This window comes from Vanessa cardui, chromosome 21 (assembly GCF_905220365.1).
Source record: "Vanessa cardui chromosome 21, ilVanCard2.1, whole genome shotgun sequence".
NCBI lineage: Eukaryota > Metazoa > Arthropoda > Insecta > Lepidoptera > Nymphalidae > Vanessa > Vanessa cardui.
In genome coordinates this window covers 5772781-5792683 of record NC_061143.1, presented here as the reverse complement: position 1 = coordinate 5792683, position 19903 = coordinate 5772781, and the positions used below count along the sequence as shown (strand labels likewise).

Genomic DNA, 19903 nt, shown 5'->3' with positions numbered 1-19903 from the left:
ACAGCAAAATATACACTATTAACAAATAAAATGAAAACTTAATAAGGTCTTCTTACTTATTATAGTCTCCATACCTACACTTTTATTATAGCAATTTACTTACAACATTTAATATCTTAGCAGCTATAATTATATTCAGAACCAAAATAATGCAATACATTGTTAAATACTGTATAAATAAGAAGTGATTAAATATTTATAGCTCGCATAAAATTTTTTAGACAACTCTTCTTTTTCAAACAAGTACCTAAAATCCAGACATAACATTATTCGTTCCTTTCTTATACATAAGAGGCTATTTTCAAAGTTTCGCGGGCGTACAAGTGCCGCGAGATATATTTATATCACGTGATCGTCATCGATCCAATGGTTGAGCGCGTCTCGGGTCCATTCAACTCGGTTTCGGGCAGAGCCGGGGAGGGACACTTCACAACACCGATTCTATTCATACATAGGAAATATTTATATATTTCTATCCCTCTCACTCGTATTGAGAAATAATTAAATGAATGGTGAACGAGCGAAATGGGAATACGTTCGAGTGGAAATTATTATGGGCCAGGCCAGGCCAGTCGTCATGTAGAATTTTTTGGTGTGGGTGTTTTGTCTCGGTTTGTCAAACGCTTCAATGATTATTATTTTCAAGTGGACTTAAAAATTTGTGCAAATCTCTATTTATCTATCTAAAACGTGGTGTTTGCGTGTATAGGTGAACATATTTCTTTGTGATTGTGAACAATATTTGTGCAGTGAAGGCAGATAATAAATTGGTGGGGGGCTGCTAAAATACTACGATAGGATAGTAACAACGTTTTACAACTGGTGTCGTTCGGGCGCTCATAAAATTTCTCATCTCAGTGCGGACGAGTCGGACATCCATTTTGTTTTATTATGTGGTTTGGTTGTTTACACTGTGCGTCGTGCTCTCGACAATGGAAAGCGACGGTGAGTTGAGCAGTCGGTGGGAGCGTAGCACATAACGAAACGTTGTCTGCGCATGTAGGCCGCACACGACAATAATCTTGCATCAGTGAATAAGTAATGGTATTCGATTTTGTGCATCGTGTGGCGCAGCCGTGGTGGCGGTTCCGTATACACGACACGTTCATCATTAGTCATAATAGCCAAAGCGAGTTCCACGCGCCGTGTAATATAAGTGCGGGCTAATTGATTTCGGTTCGAATCTAAGCATGCGCCTGCCGTATGCAACCTGCCTACGTACGTCGCTCGCGTCTATATCGCGCTTATCAGCTGATTACACTATTTAAATGCACTAGCAGCCTTGCACCATGAATGTTTATAAATAATCATAAACTACCATGGAGTAGACTGACACTCCTATAGCAAATTCAGTAAGTTGTGCACATTTTATTACTTTAGTGTTGTCCTATCATTGCATTTTATAGCAATGATTACTGTTGTTTAAAAATTGTTAATTTTGCAAATAATACCTTAATATATTTTGAAAAGAGCTAATTAAAACCTCAATACCAATTAAAAATTATGATTTGAAATAAAATGCTACACCCAAACTTGCCATTTACTTTAATGAGTGATAAATCTAAATTGTTTACAAAGATAGGTTAGTATGATGATATTCATTTTATTAAAATACCAACCATATACCCCAACTACTTGTTTTATCATTAATATTACATATAATAAGTATTTGATATAAGACATTCTTAAGTGAACTCCGATAATAATTGATATAAAAACTATTTTGTTCTTTTAATTGCTCCCTCGTGGTAAAGGCAAAGGTATTGCATTCTTTATTAAAACTTGTGTCAGTAATATAAAATATAATCAATACCATGAACTATAAAAAGGAATCTAATTGTAACTAATTTGACTATATTATTTAGAATATTCATAGTCCTACACCATTATTGAGACTATATGTCTAGAATTACTTTTCTAAACGTGTTAGGACATGTTATGATACACATGGTGGCTTATGATGGCTGAGTATGTAATGAATTTTGATATGGTTTTTTTTCATTAATAACTATGGTTAGCACATAAAAAATATCAATACATATTAAGACGGCAAAAAAATACAAGATTTTAGGTTTTCACTAAAATATGTAGTTTCAATGGACATCCTTTTCGGTTATACTATAAATAAGATTAAACAATATAAGACAACTCATATTAGCAATTTTTTGGCATCATCATAATTTTGATTGGAATTTTTATTATAGTTTTTGTTTGTTGTGGTTTGCAAGCTCTGTGGTAAATTATGGTCACTGTAATGACAAAATTAAAGTTTGAAAAATTTAATTATAATTTCTGAATAAAAATATAAATATAAAAATTAAAAATGTATCACATTGTATATAAGTACATGATAGAGTATTGATCAATTTTTTTTTCATATTGTCCACTGTGCTGTAATACCTCCTTTATTGTGAATCTGATAAGAGAATTTTAGATAAGTCTTTTATCTTTAAATTAATATAAATTTTACTAAAGGTTAATTGTTTAGTAACAAAACAGAGTATTTCATTGTTTTTACTACACTGTTGAGTGTAGAGTTACGACTGACGGCAGTTTTAAACTAAGACTAGAATTTACGACCTGCGTTCACAACGGTGCAACGAAATTGGCATTATGTCACCTTATGCATGTTTAATGAGGATTTATGACGGTAACCGATGTTACTATTAAAAAATAACGGCTTTACATACAAATTTTGTATTATTGTTTTGTTGGATTGGTTAAACAATACTGTGTTCATTCTTTCGAATGACAAAACGGTAGAAGTGTTAAGATTCAATAATTAACGCTTACAAACAAGGTTGTTACTTGTTCAACTTTAATTATCTAGATTGTAACGGTAAATCATTTTACCAACCTGTAAATGAGCATCACTTAATGCGAAGTGTGATCAGTGAATCGGCGTAGGGATGCCAACTGGCCGCGGTTCATATTTCCCGGATTTCTGCTTAATTTTAAGTCACCTGCAGCCGTTTTTGTTCACATTCAATTTTTTTTGATAACGATATCGACAAAATTTTTGATTAATTTCCCAGGTTATACTTGCGTGACTAATAAGATATATTTTAGATTAAATGTACGTATATACTACGATTAGAATAATAACATATATTCCATATTAAGCTAATAATCTGTTCATAATTAAACTATTAATTATTAAAGTATTATTGAATGATCTTCGTATGTTGATATTTAATTAGTTACAATAATGAAGTCATGATTTGTAATAGCAAATCAGTAGGGTCGTCAATTTAGGAAAACAGTATATCGATTTTTAATAAATTTTTAGTTTTCGCTTAAATAATAATAAAACAAAATAAATGTGATCGTGTCACGAATTTATATTACGATATTTTCATCGTATCTATATAATTATCATAATTATATTCCGATTAAAATCAAGTCAAAATGAAATGCCTACCAAATTCAGAGAGTATTTATTTAGTTAATTTTGTGTTATTTATAGAAAAAGTTTTTATCGCTTGGTTGTGGTGTTTATTTTTATAATAATATAAAACGGATATTCCGACAGCCCTAAACTGTATGTCCATGGTTTAGTTATCTTTCAAATTATAATATGTTCAATTATTCAATAAAGCTTAGTCAGAAGTCATAACTATAATACGCTTCCACATTACCAAGGTCGTTCTAACGTTATAATGGACATGTCGCAACTTGCTTTAGACCATTTTGTGAATAAAAAATATTTATATCAGGTAGGTTACTAAGATAGGTTAATTTTTACATACAAAAATATAATCGTTTTAGTTTTTGTTTTAATGCAACACAAGCAAAAAGTTGACTGACTCATAACAAAGGAATTGCAAGATTTTCCGTTTGTTTTTTTTTTTCAGTTCAGGTCTAAGAATAAGAAAAACAAATATCGATTTTGTATAAATATTCCACATATATTTTTGTCAATAGCAACACCGGAGCCGTTGTCTTCACGGACTAATCTTTGTTCAATTGCTGTGTTTATCCTTTAGACAAAGTAAAAAAAAATAATGAGAATGTTTTTCGGTATTGAAATAAAAAAAAAAGTGATAGCATCCGTATTATCATACATAATTGATATATGATAATACGGATGCTATCACTTCCGGTACTTCCGTACAATGTATATGTTGGATTTGAGATTCAGAATAGCTTTCGTCTAAGCGTTCGTACGGGAGTCAAAATAAGCGTTGCGTAAAAAGCGTTCGGAGCCTTTTTTACCGCTACAATCCCACGCTGTTTAAACAAGCGCTTAAATAACCACTTTGTGCCATTACATTGCTTGATGCGGACTATGCATTCAGCTAAACTTGCAGAAGTAGTATTTCAATTTTAAGAATAATAAAATAGAAAGCCATCATTAGGCTCATTATTTTGAGACAGGCTAATTTTCCAAAATTGTTTGGAGCATTCTTAAATTCTAAGTTTTTCAAGGATATCAATAAAAATTAGATGAATTACCAGATTTTTGTCGCCAACGTCGCTACGTCTGTTGCCTAAACTGTTGTTGAAACTGATTCGGACGGATTCGGAGCTTTAAACGGCCCTTTAAACAGCTCTTCTAAAACCTAAATGTCTATGCATATGTATCCCTATGATGCACATTTTTGGGTTCATTTCACTAGATGTTTAAATAGAGCGTGGACTGATACCAAAACTCGGACTGTAAAAACTCTTCCATTAGAAGATACACAAGACAAATCATAAGATCGATTTAAATAGTTTAAAAACAATAAGTTTTCAAACTGCGAAGTAGTACTCGTCTCGAGATCAGTCTGTTTATATATTAATATTGCTTTTCTTTATCAAATGTTTAGTGTAGCCCCAATCATATCCAGTCATGGAGTTAAAATATTGCAATAGCAGTGTAATACTGTCTGTCAAACTGTACTGTACTGACCCAACTAAGTGTGGACGGTTGAAGTAAATATTTGCCATTATCTGCCATCTTCTTTGGTATTCGTTGTAAACCTGTCAAGTAAATTGAAATTGGAAAAACAATATACATATTTGCCAAATTTGTGCAAATCAAACAAGTATACCTTAATAATTTTTACTCTTATCGAGATTGGAAAATTAAATGCGCAAATACGATACCCCGTATGACATGCCATTACTTTATTACTCAATATAATATTTTATTATAAGAAAGGAGGTTACAAACATAATATTATTTTTTTGTTGATTTTGCTGATGTTTTAAGCATATTTAAATGGTACCCATTAGGATCACTAAGTAATTAATGTAGTAATATGCCCAAAAAATATTTCTATTTCTACTCTTAAAAGCATTGGTTCTTATGATTTTTAACAGGATTTTCAATATTAATAAATCAGAACTACAAAAAGTGTAAAAGCGTTGTTAGCCACACATCCCGTCTCTCAAAAAAAGAGTTGTTTTTTGTATGAGGTTTTTTTAATGCATCAAAAAACTTGAACTTTCAAACTTAACTCGTAAGCATATCGTTTTTTACGTTAAGACACCATTGCTTACATGTATTATATTAGAACTATTATTCGATTCATTTAGATGTTCTGTATTTATTAAGTCACATGTTTATAGTTTGTATCCTTAAAAAGTTTATTGCAAATAAATCTAAAGGCACAAGACAGTAACATTAAAATAATCTTTCCCACATAAAAATGCCTTTCATTTTTAATACGTTTAATAGATTGTTAGTTAAAGTTAGTTCATGGTTATATTAGTAATGTTGTAAGATATTACAGAATAGTTTAAAGATATTAGTGTTAGAGACGCTGGGGTACCCAACGCCTACTAATATAGCTTTTGGTCATAAAAGTTGAAACCAAGCTCTGATGGATGGTGTGGACAAAAATATTAAAACATATTATTTTAATATTTTTATGTTTAAGATTTAATTTTGATTAAGCATTAATTTTAAATACGTAAACACTTATACTCTTAACTTGAGTTTCTTGCCGGTTCTTCTCGGTAGAATCTACATTCCTCACCGGTAGCATTTTTAAAGATAGTTTTGTAAAATGACAAATTTTCTTTTGAAAAGAGAAAGCCAAAGAGAAGTCCAGCTAGAGGACACCACTGGACCAGTCTTAAACCCATTACGTAACACCGCATTAGATGATAAAGAAGTCTTCTACTTATTACAAAATCTCAAACAGATACATCTATTTAAATCAAGAATACATCAGTAATAATGAATCTATTCAAAAATATGTAGTGCACATTTTCGTCGTGCTCGTTACAGTTTATCGCCGTATGAATAAATCTGCAAGGAATTTATTATGTATACAATCTATTGTAAGTGACTTAGAATGAGATCCTGCTGTAAAAGGGACATCCGCTTAAACCCAGGTTATTGATCCAAGCTAAATCTATTTCGAATTTAACTGAAATAGCGAACAGTTACTGTGACTATATTTACCATCTATTACAAGAGAATTTAAATTTAGAATTTGTAGATTAAAAAGAAACAATTAATGGACTATGAACGAATACGCTAAACCATATTTAGATTTTTTTTAATTGTTTCAAAAACAGTTTTAATTAGATATAATATCTTGTACAGATTTTTTTTATTAAAAAAAAAATGTATGTTTTTTCTAAAGTTTTAATTTTTTCCAGTTTCTGTTTATATTGTTGGCTTCAGATTTAAATAGAGCCACTCCTCAAACCATATATATAGTGTCGTAAGAGCCGATTAAGATAAATAATAAAGATTTTGTCGAATGTTGGTGCAGGAAAATCCGAAGAATTCTTCCCTGGGCACCATCACTAATAGATGGTCTAAGGCCATGCGATATAAGAGTTATGATGATGTTCAAATACTTCACTGATCTTATTATACTTGTTAGTCTTGGATACATAAAAATGCATTGCCCGAGTATCTTCTATTAGTTGCATTCCTGAGTTTGGGAATTGGCAGTTTATTCTGTGTACCTGAACTCTTCAGATTATTTGAGTGAGGAAATAAAGAGTGCACCTGTGCTATAGTGCACTGTGATATTTCTGGTGTATTTTATTTATTTGGCTCGTCATCTTTATGGCCATCGTGCCCATAAACTGTTCTACACGACGTCATACTGTAATTAGATTTAATTAACTATACCCGTTACATAATGTGTACATAAATAAATAAAATGTTACTTATCAAAGAATAAATGTAACATGGACTTATTATTAATAATATTCTCTCTTTTTTGTCGAACATTGTCAGAATTATTGCAAATCAAGTCAACCTGTGACGCACACAGCAGGCTTAGAAGAACTGCGTCAGTTGGCATTTAATACGTGTTTAATAGAGGTGTAACTTACACGATTGTTATTTTTTTTTCCTAGAATTGAGTCATATCTATCTATATTTTAATGTAAGTTGTCGAAATAATATTACTCATTGGTTTTTTTCATTGACTAGGACGTACAGTGCGTAAATTTATCGTGATTAATGTGTGTTAGTGTGAAAGAGACAGTCTATATGTGAGAGAGAAATCTTCTATCTATACTTAAGTAATGCATATATAGGTAATATCTTTTTTCCTTGTGCGTCAATAACCTGAAAATTACTGAACGTATCGGTACGGGGCTATGGCCTATGACCAATCGACGCGTTCGTAGTTATAGGCTGTTAAATTTTTTGAATTCGTTTTATCCTTTCTTCCTTTTTATTCAATGTCCAGCGAAGCGGTCGGGAACATCTACGATTTTTTTCTAAGAATAATATGCTTTTTTTTTTATAATTGGCTTAATGTTAAAAATCGATATACTGTGATATTAACTTATTTTATGTGATGAGTTTGAAATGTAATAAAATTTGTATAAAATTTGAGCTTCAGATATAATTTTTGTGTTGGCATTTATTTGAATCCATCTAATCATAACGTGTCTTATACGATCAAATGTTGAACTACGTTTTTAGGTTATTTAAGTATAAAGAATTTATGAACGATATAATTGTTGAGAATAATAGCGAAGAATTTGTTTTTTCTTTTTTTTTAATTAGACTTATTTATACCAAAGTATAGACTGTAGACAGAAAAGAAGTACTCGTACTATATATTTATTAGTTCTACTGATTTTGCCTGTTATTGAAATATGTGTTACATATACAATAATGTTGTTCGCCAGTAAGAATACGCGATCGCGCTAAAAATGTTTAATGATTCAATTTATCTATCTATACAAGTTATCTATATCAGCATAGATACGGTCTAGCGTGTCAAGCGAGGCAGGAGTGAGTCGCAAAAAGGGCAAAAAAACTAGGATTTATTACACCGTCGAAAATGATCAAACTTGTTTTAAACATTTTATTACTTTGTCATATTAATTATAAGATATTATTTCTATTATGAGTATGCGTTCGATTGAATTTAAATATAAAAGTTTTGAATTTTATATTTAGTTTGGAAACTTTGATTTTTTTTGTTATTTTACAGGCGTACGGTGGCAATGAGTGATCCGTGGTAGCGGCAGGCGGTGATGCAGCGGGCCCACGCGGGCGGCGCCTCGCAGCCGCAGCCCTACGCCCCGCGGCCGCACTACCGCACGCAGTCCCACGCCTACCCAGACATTGATGACCAGGTGACCTATCATCATTTAACAGCTTAAACCTTTTATATTATCCACTGTTCCAGACTTAGTTTTTCCCCGATATAGTATAAGTAGTATTATCAGAAAATTAAGCGTCTGAATAACTGCTGTTTGCTCGGATTTGAGCAAACAGTAATCTTCTAAGGTTCGCATGTTCTGACCATCGTGTAATATCGGCTATAACGCACTATATTACGTAAGGAGATAAATATCACTCGAATTGTAACTGTAGTAGTTTAACGTAATTAGCAATGACTAAGTAAATTATTAAAGGAGATAGTACATAATAAATGATACGTTTTATTATATAATATTTGTTGTACAATTTGATTAGGTATTATAATGTATTGGTAAGCGAAAAAACCGCATTCAGCTATATTTAACATGCTCCATGATATTGAATGAGGTAAATAGCTGCGGCTATTTCGCTTTTCCTTTAAATATTTGACAAAATTGTCCCATATAAAACTATACGTTAGTATTGCTAGGTATTGCGGCAACATCAATGCTAAGTAGTGCATCGATTTTGATTAATTATTAATGATAAACCTTGCCGAGGACTCTTTTCTTATCGATTTCGCGGACGAACAAGTGTTCTCGATACGATTGTGTTGCATTTATTAGTCGTTTGGCAGAGCTCGAATAGCGTCGCGTGTATATTTAATAGCTCATCAGTTTAAAAATGTTGCTAGAGTATTCCATTTTTAAAATTTGATTTATTGTTTTATAAATATTAACGTTTTTAGTTTTTGATTAAGGATGCCTGTGCTCATTGTTAGTTATTTCGTAACAGTGATCACAAGCCGATTTCATAAAACGAGGCAATTGTATAATGAACAGTAGCGGCCCAAAACAAAGACCCAGTCGATTTCGTATCGAAGAGAAACATAATGTATGTTAAATATTTATCACATGGTCAACAATTAAATAATTTAAAGGAAAGCTTGAAATCGATTCGTCATTTTTTTGTATTCATTATATATATCCATCTTGATTAAATTTTTTACTTAATTTATGTCATTATTATTCTAAACCGCGCTCAGACCTCTTTCTATATTATGTTGTTAATGAGTTGAAAATGTTTGTGTCACCAGATACCAGCATCTGTGATCAGCAGTGTCGGGACTGTGAGTTTGTCTCAATCAACGACAAATCCAACACCGAATATAACAATGGCAAATCCAACGAATCTAGGAACCGCAAGCAGCAATACCCAAACGCCGGCTCAACAAACGCCCACTCAGGCACCCGTAAGGAATCTGCCTAAGAAACGTAAGTTCGATCCTTCCGAGTTGGAGGAAATAGAGCGGAACTGTATGAATAGTATGCAGGAGAGGAACTGTATCAACGTTTCGGTCGCCGCTCCTCTACCGGTCGAATACACGCCGCCAACTTACCAGCCCCCAGTGCTGCAGCCATCTCCGATCGTCCAACGTTCGTCGCCGCACGATCTGAAGCCGTTCAATATTCACTACCCGAATATCGATTTGTCGGAGTGGCGCGGTCATAGAGTGTTGGCCAAACAGCGCGGCCTCTACATACCAGGGGTGATACGCCAAGCGGATGGGTGCAAAGTGATTGTGGAATTAGATGGACAGGAAAATGAACCGATCGAGTACAGTGATATATTTGGTGTTAACAAGTACGATGTGATCAGTGACGCGAGTCCTCAACTCAGCCATTTGTTGATTGAGTCGGCGTGCGTTGTCAGGACTACTGACCCGAGCCGGGAGAGTGTGCAAAATGTGTTCGTTGAGGGGCTCGTGTTCGAAGTGCTAAATTCGCCAATTAGGATTCGCGTCAAGGTAAGGATATATTCAAATATGGCATTTATTCGGACAATTTAGTTAAAGTAAAATATGATATAGAATCATTTAAATATCATAGTAAGTTGTTACTAATTATAGTACTGAAATAATTTTTTCGAAGGCTTTTTGATTGTCAATGTAATTTTTGAACCTGAAGTGAAAGTGAACTGAAGTGTGTCCTAGCACTTAAGCATCTATAATATATAGTGTAATACAACGCACTCGCCTTGTGTACGTTTAAATGTTTAAAACTATGGATTTTAACGCAGCTTTCATCAATAAACAAAGTGATTCAAGATTAAGCTAATGTATATAATTTATGCATATTATAGTAGATAAAAACCGAGAATTTCAACTTATCTAGCTTGAAAAACCAAGAATTTTCTTTTTATGTTTGATCATAATTCTAAGAGTTGTATATATTGTAGTATTTGCGTCGTAAAATCGTATATATCGTAATACAAGCTAATTGACATAATGTTTCTCCGCTAAGGTGACTGACGGCGAGAATATCTGCAAGGAGATGGTGGAGGTGAAGCGGGCAGACATCCGGCTGCTGCAGCCGCCCTGGGCGGACGAGCTGGAGGACGCCGGATCGCACGCGTCGCCCGCGCTGCTGCCGCAACACATGCGCGTGCACCACGTCTCCGTGCCCGTGAGTATATATGCACCTCGCGAATTACTCTCACAAGCTAATACTATTCAAATCAATTTTTTTTTTATGATAAGGTTGGCGGACGAGCCTGTGAGCCACCTGATGTTAAGTGGTAATCATCACATAATCAGAAATATTAACTTTACATCGTCAATTCGCCACCAACTTTGGGAACTAAGATGCTATGTCTCTTGTGCCTGTAGTTACACTATCTCACTCACCCTTCAAACCGGAACACAACAATACTGTTATTAGGCGGTAGAATATCTGATGAGTGAGTGGTACCTATCCAGGCGGGCTTGCACAAAGCCCTACCACCAAGAATCAATTTTATTCAAGTTAACTTTACAATGAAGCGTTCTTGAATCATCGATTTCGGAAAGCAGCCTCTAGCAACAAACTCGCGTAGTTGCTCTTTTCAAATAACCAGATTTACAATGCTTATCTATACGATAAGTAGAGTCCTGTGGTGACCGAGCCTATCCAGGCGATTTTTTAAAAAGTACTCTTATATAGAATAATCGGATTTGTTTATTAATTTAGTCTTAGAAATTCGATACTTAATCTCACCGTTCGTTTGTCACCTCACTAAGATTAAAACTTAGAACTCAATAGGAAATAAGCATATATAGTTAGTCTGCATCAAGACGCAGACGTATAATATGCAGGAAAAACGCAGGGAATAACAATTTCTATATTAATGTATAACTAGATTGAACTTCTTTATAATCATAACTTTAAAACTTAGTAGGGATTAATAATAATAATGTCTTCCACGCAGACGAAAATTAAATACAGACTATAGTTAGTAAAATAAAATAAAGTATTCGAGTGTGGTCGTTTACTGTTTTTATTATCTTATCAATACACAATATTATTAAACTCTCGACAGTGTTGTTTTTGTACATGACTGTGCGTTAGTTTTGAGAAGATTTAAGTAGGTTATGTTATCGATACAGATCCCAAATATGTTTTTTTGGCATTTGTCTTCAATTTCAATTTATTTTAATGAAACAGGCATTATTTTGGTATATAGAAACTCAAAAGTTCAATTTTCACGAAAGCTCTCATTTCTCACTAATAGTACATAAACGAAAGCGCCAAATATAACGATTGTTATATTCAAAATTAATTATCATTATACAATTTAATATAACCAAACATCAATAACTTGAATCTTTAAATATGCTGAACTTATGGTAACATAAGTCTTTCGATCTTACCTGTTAAAATTAATTCAGGAATACGAGAAGCAAATATAAGCTTATGTAACTTCAAGTTTTCGGCCGTTTAAAGTCAATAAATATTTCTTGCAATAAAATTCCTCAGATATTTCTAATTGCCAATCAATAAATTTAATTATTTAAGAAAAAAAAAATACATCAATATATATGTATTTAAGCATATATTAATCTATGTAAGATATATATAATAATATGATTAAAAATCGTGTAGTTAGTAATTGTTGATTTTCAGGCAGGATATATATTTCATTTAATATGATAAAATTTATAGTTTTGTTATGTAATTGTTGTAAACGTGTATGTACTGAGTTAATATTTAATATATCCTGTTAAATGACGATTCATGAGTGCTTGCAAAATCCATAAAACTCGAAAATTAATAACTATAATAAATATAATTCTAAATCGAATCTGACATATTGTTTGCAGTACTCAATGGGCAACGACCACTTTGTGACATCGTCCCCGATGCCCGGAGCTGGTCAGGTGGTGACCGTCGGCGCGCTGTCCAACGGCTCGCGACCGTTCGACGACTACGGCGAGAGCGATGACGATCTCCCCAGTGAAAACATTATGTTTCCGACGGACGCGTCTCATATGGGTTAGAGAATAACGCATTTATTTATATTATTAATAAGGATGTGACGCTGTTTAACAATAAATAAAAAGTTCTACTCAAATTGAGTATACAAGAATATGTACACAAGAAAAACTAGAATCATATTTTATCTATAAATAAATAAATATATGAATATGAGACAACATCACATACATTACTCTGATCCCAATGTAAGTATCTAAAGCACTTGTGTTATGGAATCTGCTATGAAACGCATCCTGTATAGCGTCATTGCAGCAAAAATCTTGGGGACAAATATGTTTACTACTTCCCTTGTGTATGTAGTTACACTAAACTACTACACAAACACGCAATAATAATTTATATTGTATTTTGCTGACCCATACATACAATAAATCCATTAGATTTTGATTCAGGTGATATTTTGGTTGGTAGTTATATAAAATAAATTAATTAATGTCTTCGTTATTCAGATTGCAACAATAGTAAACGTAGCAGCCTCCAGAGCCGAGGCAGTACGTCCAGTCTCATCGAAGGCAGTCTCACACCAAGATCTCAAGCCCCTACTCCCAGGTTCGTAACAGCCTGTAAATTTCCCACTGCTGAGATAAGACCTCCTCTTCCATTAAGGAGAGAGATTGGAACATATTCCACCACGCTGTTCCAATGCGGGTTGGTGGAATGCACATGTGTCAGAATTTCGATGAAATTAGACACATGCAGGTTTCCTCACGATGTTTTCCTTCACCGCCGAGCACGAGATGAATTATAAACACAATTAAGCACATATATATTATATAGTGGTGCTTACCTGGGTTTGAACCCGCAATCATCGGTTAAGATGCACGCGTTCTAACCACTGGGCCATCTCAGCTCAACTCTACTACTCCCAGGTTCGTAACTAGTTGAAAATAAGCCTCTACTCCCACCTGGGAGTAATGGCTTATTTTATATACTATAGGAATGTTTAAATTAGAGTAAATTTTTCTGAATTTGTTTTAATCAATTACTTCAATTGGCTTTAAAATATCTGTTTTATATGGGAATAGACTGCGTAACTATTCCCTTGCTTGATTAATCACAAAATCTTTATGGCGTATGGTCGACGCAGTTTATCATAAACGCACTCATTATGAGACAGATAAGGGTTATTGGGTTGGTTAACGGCGACCAAACTGTCTTTGAGGTCGTTTCAGTACGTTTCACAAAAAGCTCTATGCTACATAACCATTTTAGACCTGGTATTGCAATTTCCAAGCCTGATATATTTATAATAATTTTATGTCATAGAAGAGTTATATCAATTTATTTTCTTAAACGCTGTCAACTTTGTAGATCTCAAGCGGCAACACCGCACAAATACAAGAAAGGCGACGTCGTGTCGACGCCTACCGGTATAAGGAAGAAGTTCAACGGTAAACAGTGGAGACGACTTTGCTCCAAGGACGGCTGTACCAAAGAGAGCCAGAGGCGCGGCTTTTGTTCGAGGCACCTCTCGTTGAGAGGAGTCACGAGGTCGTCCAACACGCCTCTCGCTCAAGGCTCTGCCCATACACCTCAGCAGAGGTGAGACATATTCATATAGTTTTATAAATCAACTATGATACATTAAACATATGCAGGGCCGGATTTAGGGGAGGGCAACCGGGGCAACTGCCCTGGGGCCTCCACATGAGAGGGGGCCACAGTTTTCAGCAAGTTAACAAATACTGAGATATAGTCAAATTATAATAATGTTACTATTTAATATTTTAAAAGTTATCGATACAAATACGAAACAATTCATAGCTTACTGATTGAAATAATAAAAAAAAAACTAATTAATTCATAATAATATAATTATTAGGGTGTTCACGCTTCTGTTTGTCTAGGGCCCTCACTGCTTTGTGGCCCCGGGGCCTCCACACCTTTAAATCCGACTCTGAACATATGTACCTATATACATATGTGTTGTCATTGATATAAAATGTTATTCTTATTATCTGCGTAATAGAAATTTAAATAATTAATGTTTTTTAATTCAATAGTATCTAGAATATATGATTTAAATATTATATAGAGTAAATAAGGTGGTTGTAGTCTTTCCCGCATCATTTTTTAAATGACATTTATTACATACATCTATATAATATAATATAATATATATATATATATATATATATATATAATATATATAAAATAATAGGCTATTTGACAATGCGAAAAATAAATTGTGAATTATTGTAATCAGTGTATATTATGAGTTTAAAAATGGTTATTTTCTAACGAAACTTGAAAATAATACTTAATTTATTCAAAAAACAATAAATAAAAATGCATTTTTTCAAAAGTTTGTCACGTGACACAAAATAATAATAATATAATAATTTGCATTTACGTGGCTCGTGACACGTGTACCGTTGATCTTGAGACTTAACGATACCGGTTCGTTCCAGAAGCAGCAGCAAGTCTCTGTCGTCGAGCGGTACGGGCGTGGAGGGAGATGAGACCTCGCGCGAGTCGGACACCACGCCGCCCAACTACCGCGTCACGGGCCGCTTCGACCCCGATGAGACAGAGGCCGCCAATATGCTGGGTAGGACTTGAGACTTACGGCTTTTCATCAATGCATTCAATCTTTAAGATATCATGGTTACCCCGTTACCTATTGGATCTAGGATGTTCGCTCTTGAACATCAAACGGGAATACGACAATACAAAGTACTGCTATTAGGCTTTCTTTTAATACAAAGGATTGTTATAATTGTTTGTGAAATCTTCATGACTATGGGAAGATCTTAGATAGTATTTGAAAATAATCCACTCTGACTTTGTATACACTTATTATTCTTTTGTTTGTAAGTCTGCAATAGATAATATGACTATGTTTTTAAATTTTAATCTCATAACACTATATACATTAATAGGCAAAGACGAAACACTTCAGTACATTCGCCGCATATCAACCGATTTTCTTTATTTTTGTTTGTCAACTAACTAAGCTTTGGTTATTAGTAATAAACGTTCAAAACGTGCATATACGTAAATTTAGGTTTTCCTCAAATTAACAAATATATGGTCACCATAATGTCCGAAAGTTACTGTAACGCTTGGTCACCACATTCAAAACGTGCATATACATAAATTTATGTTTTCCTCGAATTAACAAATATATGGTCACCATAATGTCCGAAAGTTACTGTAACGCTTGGTCACCACATTCAAAACGTGCATATACATAAATTGACGTTTTCCTCGAATTAACAAATATATGGTCACCATAATGTCCGAAAGTTACTGTAACGCTTGGTCACCAAGTGGCATAAGGGCGTGTCCCCCATAACGCGTGCGCGGTCCGCAGTGTCGCTGGGCAGTTCGCGCTCGGGCAGCCCGGGGGCGTCCCCGGTCGGCGGCTCGCCCGTGCTGCGTGGTAACGTGTTCGTGCCCATCTCGTCGCCGCAGCCTCCACACGCGCCCGTCTACCACCACCACCTCATCAGGTACCACACCCCTCTTAGACATCATACAACTAATTTAACCTTATTGTTTTATATATATGTTACTGCTGGGAGAGTCGAGATGGCCCAGTTAGAACGCGTGCATCTTAACCGATGATTTCAGGTTCAAACCGAGGCAAGCACCGCAGATTCATGTGCTTAATTTGTCTTTATAATTCATCTCGTGCTCAGCGCTGAAGGAAAACATCGTGAGGAAACCTGCATGTGACAAATTTCATCGAAATTCTGCCACATGTGTATTCCACCAACCCGCATTGGAACAGCGTGGTGGAATATGTTCCAAACCTTCTCCTCAAAGGGAGAGGAGGCCTTTAGCCCAGCAGTGGGAATTTACAGGCTGTTGTTGTTGTTGTTGTATATACGTTACAGTAGTATTCAGACAAACCTTATTTATTTTCGGCTATACTTTGGTTTGTGCATTAATAACTTTAATTTTAATGCATTCCTCCTTTTAATAACATTGTTAAAACTATTCCCATAGACCCGAGTTAGTACGACCGGGTAGAGTCAGCTCACCAGTGGGTGGAGTCGCCACCAGCGTTATAAGAGTATCTCCAGCGCCTACTTATCATTACCAGGTATTTATTTAAACAAAGCATTGTCGAATTATAAAGTATAAAGTACAGAGTAAATAAGAAGTAAACTTTTAATTTTCAGGTAGACAATCGCAACGGTCAATCTAGCCTTCAATCGAGTCAATCCAACGTCATTGGACTCCAATCCTCGAGCCTCAACATACAGAGCAACATCCAGTCAAATATGAACACGGCTACAACGATGCAATCGTCACTCAACTTGCCTTCAAGCATTTCCATAATAAACAACATGAATAGCCAAGGCTTACAAACGAGTATCGCCAATTCCATCCGTAGCACTAAGGCCGATGAAGTGCCGCACAATTTGGTCGTACACCGCATGCCGCCCAACGGCAATGACCTCGACCACATCTACAGAACGCAACCATTACGCAGGAATGGTATACAAGAGCAGTACAGACGAGAGAATGAAGTATCCCCGCCATTGAATAACCATGAAAATTTTGGCAATAGAAGGGTCTCGGAGTATGAGGACGAGGACCATTCGGTGCCTCAAACTGACCACATGAGTCGCGGTAACATCGACCCACGACCTTTAGAGCTCTCCGAGGCTCGCTTAATGGAAGACAACAAGAGGATTGTGAAACCCGCTCCTTTGCAAGCTCGTTTGGTTTCGTTAGTTGACACGGATATGAAGGAGGCTGTGAAACGATTCTACGTCATACCGCAGAATTCGTTGGAGAAGAAAATCGTTTTGATAAAAAACGAACCGTCTGATGCTGTTCAAGTAAGTTAACATTATTAAAAGCAATAGAGGTATATTCAAGAGAACTATTATTAGATTTTAATTTTTTCCTTTCTTATGTTGCAGTTAGAGCATAAACAGCATCAGATGGCGCAACAGATAAATAATAATAATGAACTGGAATCTGAACATCGTATGATGGATAATGGTGACCATGTGAGTTATGCCCCATTTTATTTAGGCATTTTTAAAGCAAGTTTAGTTTAGGTAGCTTAATAATGTACCTCTTCATATTTATATGTTTGAAATAACTAAAAATGATGTTTCATTTTAGATAAATAACATAAACAACAGCGCAGTGATCGTACATCCTAATCAATTGCTGCCGGTGCTACCGCCGCCGACATCGCATACTATAATAGGTGAGATTATTAATTTTTCTATCCCATATAAAGCAAAATATTTAAAGCATGTAATACATATGTAAATTAATTTACACATTAACCAATGATATTCTAATAAACAGATATGTTATATCCGTACCAAACAACAGAAAAAAGTGTGCCGCGCCGTGGAACGTTTATTTTAGTTTATTTTTACATTTCGTTAAAAGTAAAATTGATAGCTTGATAAAAAACAATAAGTAAAAGGGATAACTAGATGTTTTAATTACGCAAAACGTATTACTACGTAATTATGATTTATTATAACGTATTACTACGTAAAACAACTAAAGGAAAATGTCCCAATTAGGACGTTTTCTATTCATTTTTTGCGCGTTAATAACATATCTGTTTACTACAACATCATTGACATTAACATAGTATACTAAGTAAGTTCGTGTTTTGTGTAAGTTTACTACAACATCATTGACATTAACATAGTGTACTAAGTAAGTTCGTGTTTTGTGTTAAGTGTCGACAAGCGGCGGGCCCAACGCTGTGTTCCCGTGGCAGTCGCTGGTGCCGCTGCTGCGCGCCGCGTCGCCGCCCGCCGCCGCGCCGCCCGCGCCGCCCTCCCCGCGCACACCGCGCACGCCGCACACGCCGCACACTCCGCACACTCCGCACACGCCGCACACGCCGCACATCAAGACCGAGGAGCAAATCAAGACTGAGGGCAGCGGTGAGTAGAGTAGAGAGAAGTAATGATAAGGGTAGAAGATATTTGGTATATCAAGTATAATTTATTTTTTGAACATGAATACGTTAAATTTAACCTAAAGGTAGTAAAATTGGCTACTTTTGTGTAAAAATCTGATCTTGAGTTTTCGTTGTATCAAGGATTGTACGTTGCCTAAAACAAAGTATATTTTGTTTTTTTGGAAATGGGTATATGTTGAATGATTTGCACTTCAAAAGCAAATTTTAAATTGTTTACTTACAATATCAAATTTGATTCTAATAATCATATTTCGAACGAGACTCTTATGATCCATGTATAAAATGATGAGTTATTTATAATGTTGTGTAGATGGAGTTACATCAATGTGTACGGACGAAGATGACGAGGTGTTCGAATGTGAGGACAGCGGCACCGGGGACGGCAACAATCGACGGTCGCAGAGCCTTTCGTCACTAAACCAGCCTTTCACAGGGCAGGAGAAAGTATGTTATTCATGTTATAATGCGACTTAATCAAATCAATTCAAATTACTCTTTATTATACACCAGTAAATAAATCACATATACACGGTTAGATGAAAGATGTACAAGAGGCGGCCTTATCGCTAACACAGCGATCTCTTCCAGGCAACCTTAAGGTAGAGGAAAACAGATATAGAAAGAGGTAGGGGTGTACAGAGCAGATATAAACATAATAAATAAATACAGTGTAATATTAATATATTAAAAAAAATATATAAAATAATGTACAGTACCTGATATCTAAAATGCATACATATATGTATCTATCTAATTAAATTCAAATTATAATGTACAAAAATTAAATTAATGTCTCGCGAAAAAATAAAACAAGAAAATAAGTAAATAATTCTATTAAGTACAGCAGTTAAAGTGCAAGATAGTATTGTCTCAAGGAATTTTTAAATGAAGCAAGTGATTGTGCACATCTTACTTCAACAGGAAGAGAGTTCCACAGACGAATAGCCTGAACAGTAAAGGAGTTTGTATAGAATGAGGTCGAATGAGGAGGGATCTTTAAAAGTAAATTACAAATATAGACTTAATACATTAATTTATAATAATCGTCATTTCAATTATTGCAATATGGACATCATCATCGCCTTGAAATCTTATATATGGCATCTTATATTGAAA

The 19903-nt window shown here is 34.7% G+C and overlaps 1 protein-coding gene across 1 annotated transcript in view; it reads left to right on the top strand.

Moving 5' to 3' along the window:
• The first annotated feature begins 511 nt into the window (after positions 1-511).
• Positions 512-19903, top strand: part of LOC124538912 (protein capicua homolog) — a 32567-nt gene continuing 13175 nt past the window's right edge. The window contains exons 1-15 of the mRNA XM_047116173.1: positions 512-945; positions 8406-8550; positions 9654-10364; positions 10861-11022; positions 12696-12867; positions 13320-13419; positions 14182-14412; positions 15282-15421; positions 16187-16325; positions 16825-16921; positions 17001-17666; positions 17751-17840; positions 17959-18046; positions 18540-18749; positions 19098-19231. Of these exons, the coding sequence (XP_046972129.1) occupies positions 8449-8550; positions 9654-10364; positions 10861-11022; positions 12696-12867; positions 13320-13419; positions 14182-14412; positions 15282-15421; positions 16187-16325; positions 16825-16921; positions 17001-17666; positions 17751-17840; positions 17959-18046; positions 18540-18749; positions 19098-19231 (3042 nt within the window). The 5' untranslated portion in view covers positions 512-945; positions 8406-8448. The remainder of the gene's footprint in view (positions 946-8405; positions 8551-9653; positions 10365-10860; positions 11023-12695; positions 12868-13319; positions 13420-14181; positions 14413-15281; positions 15422-16186; positions 16326-16824; positions 16922-17000; positions 17667-17750; positions 17841-17958; positions 18047-18539; positions 18750-19097; positions 19232-19903) is intronic.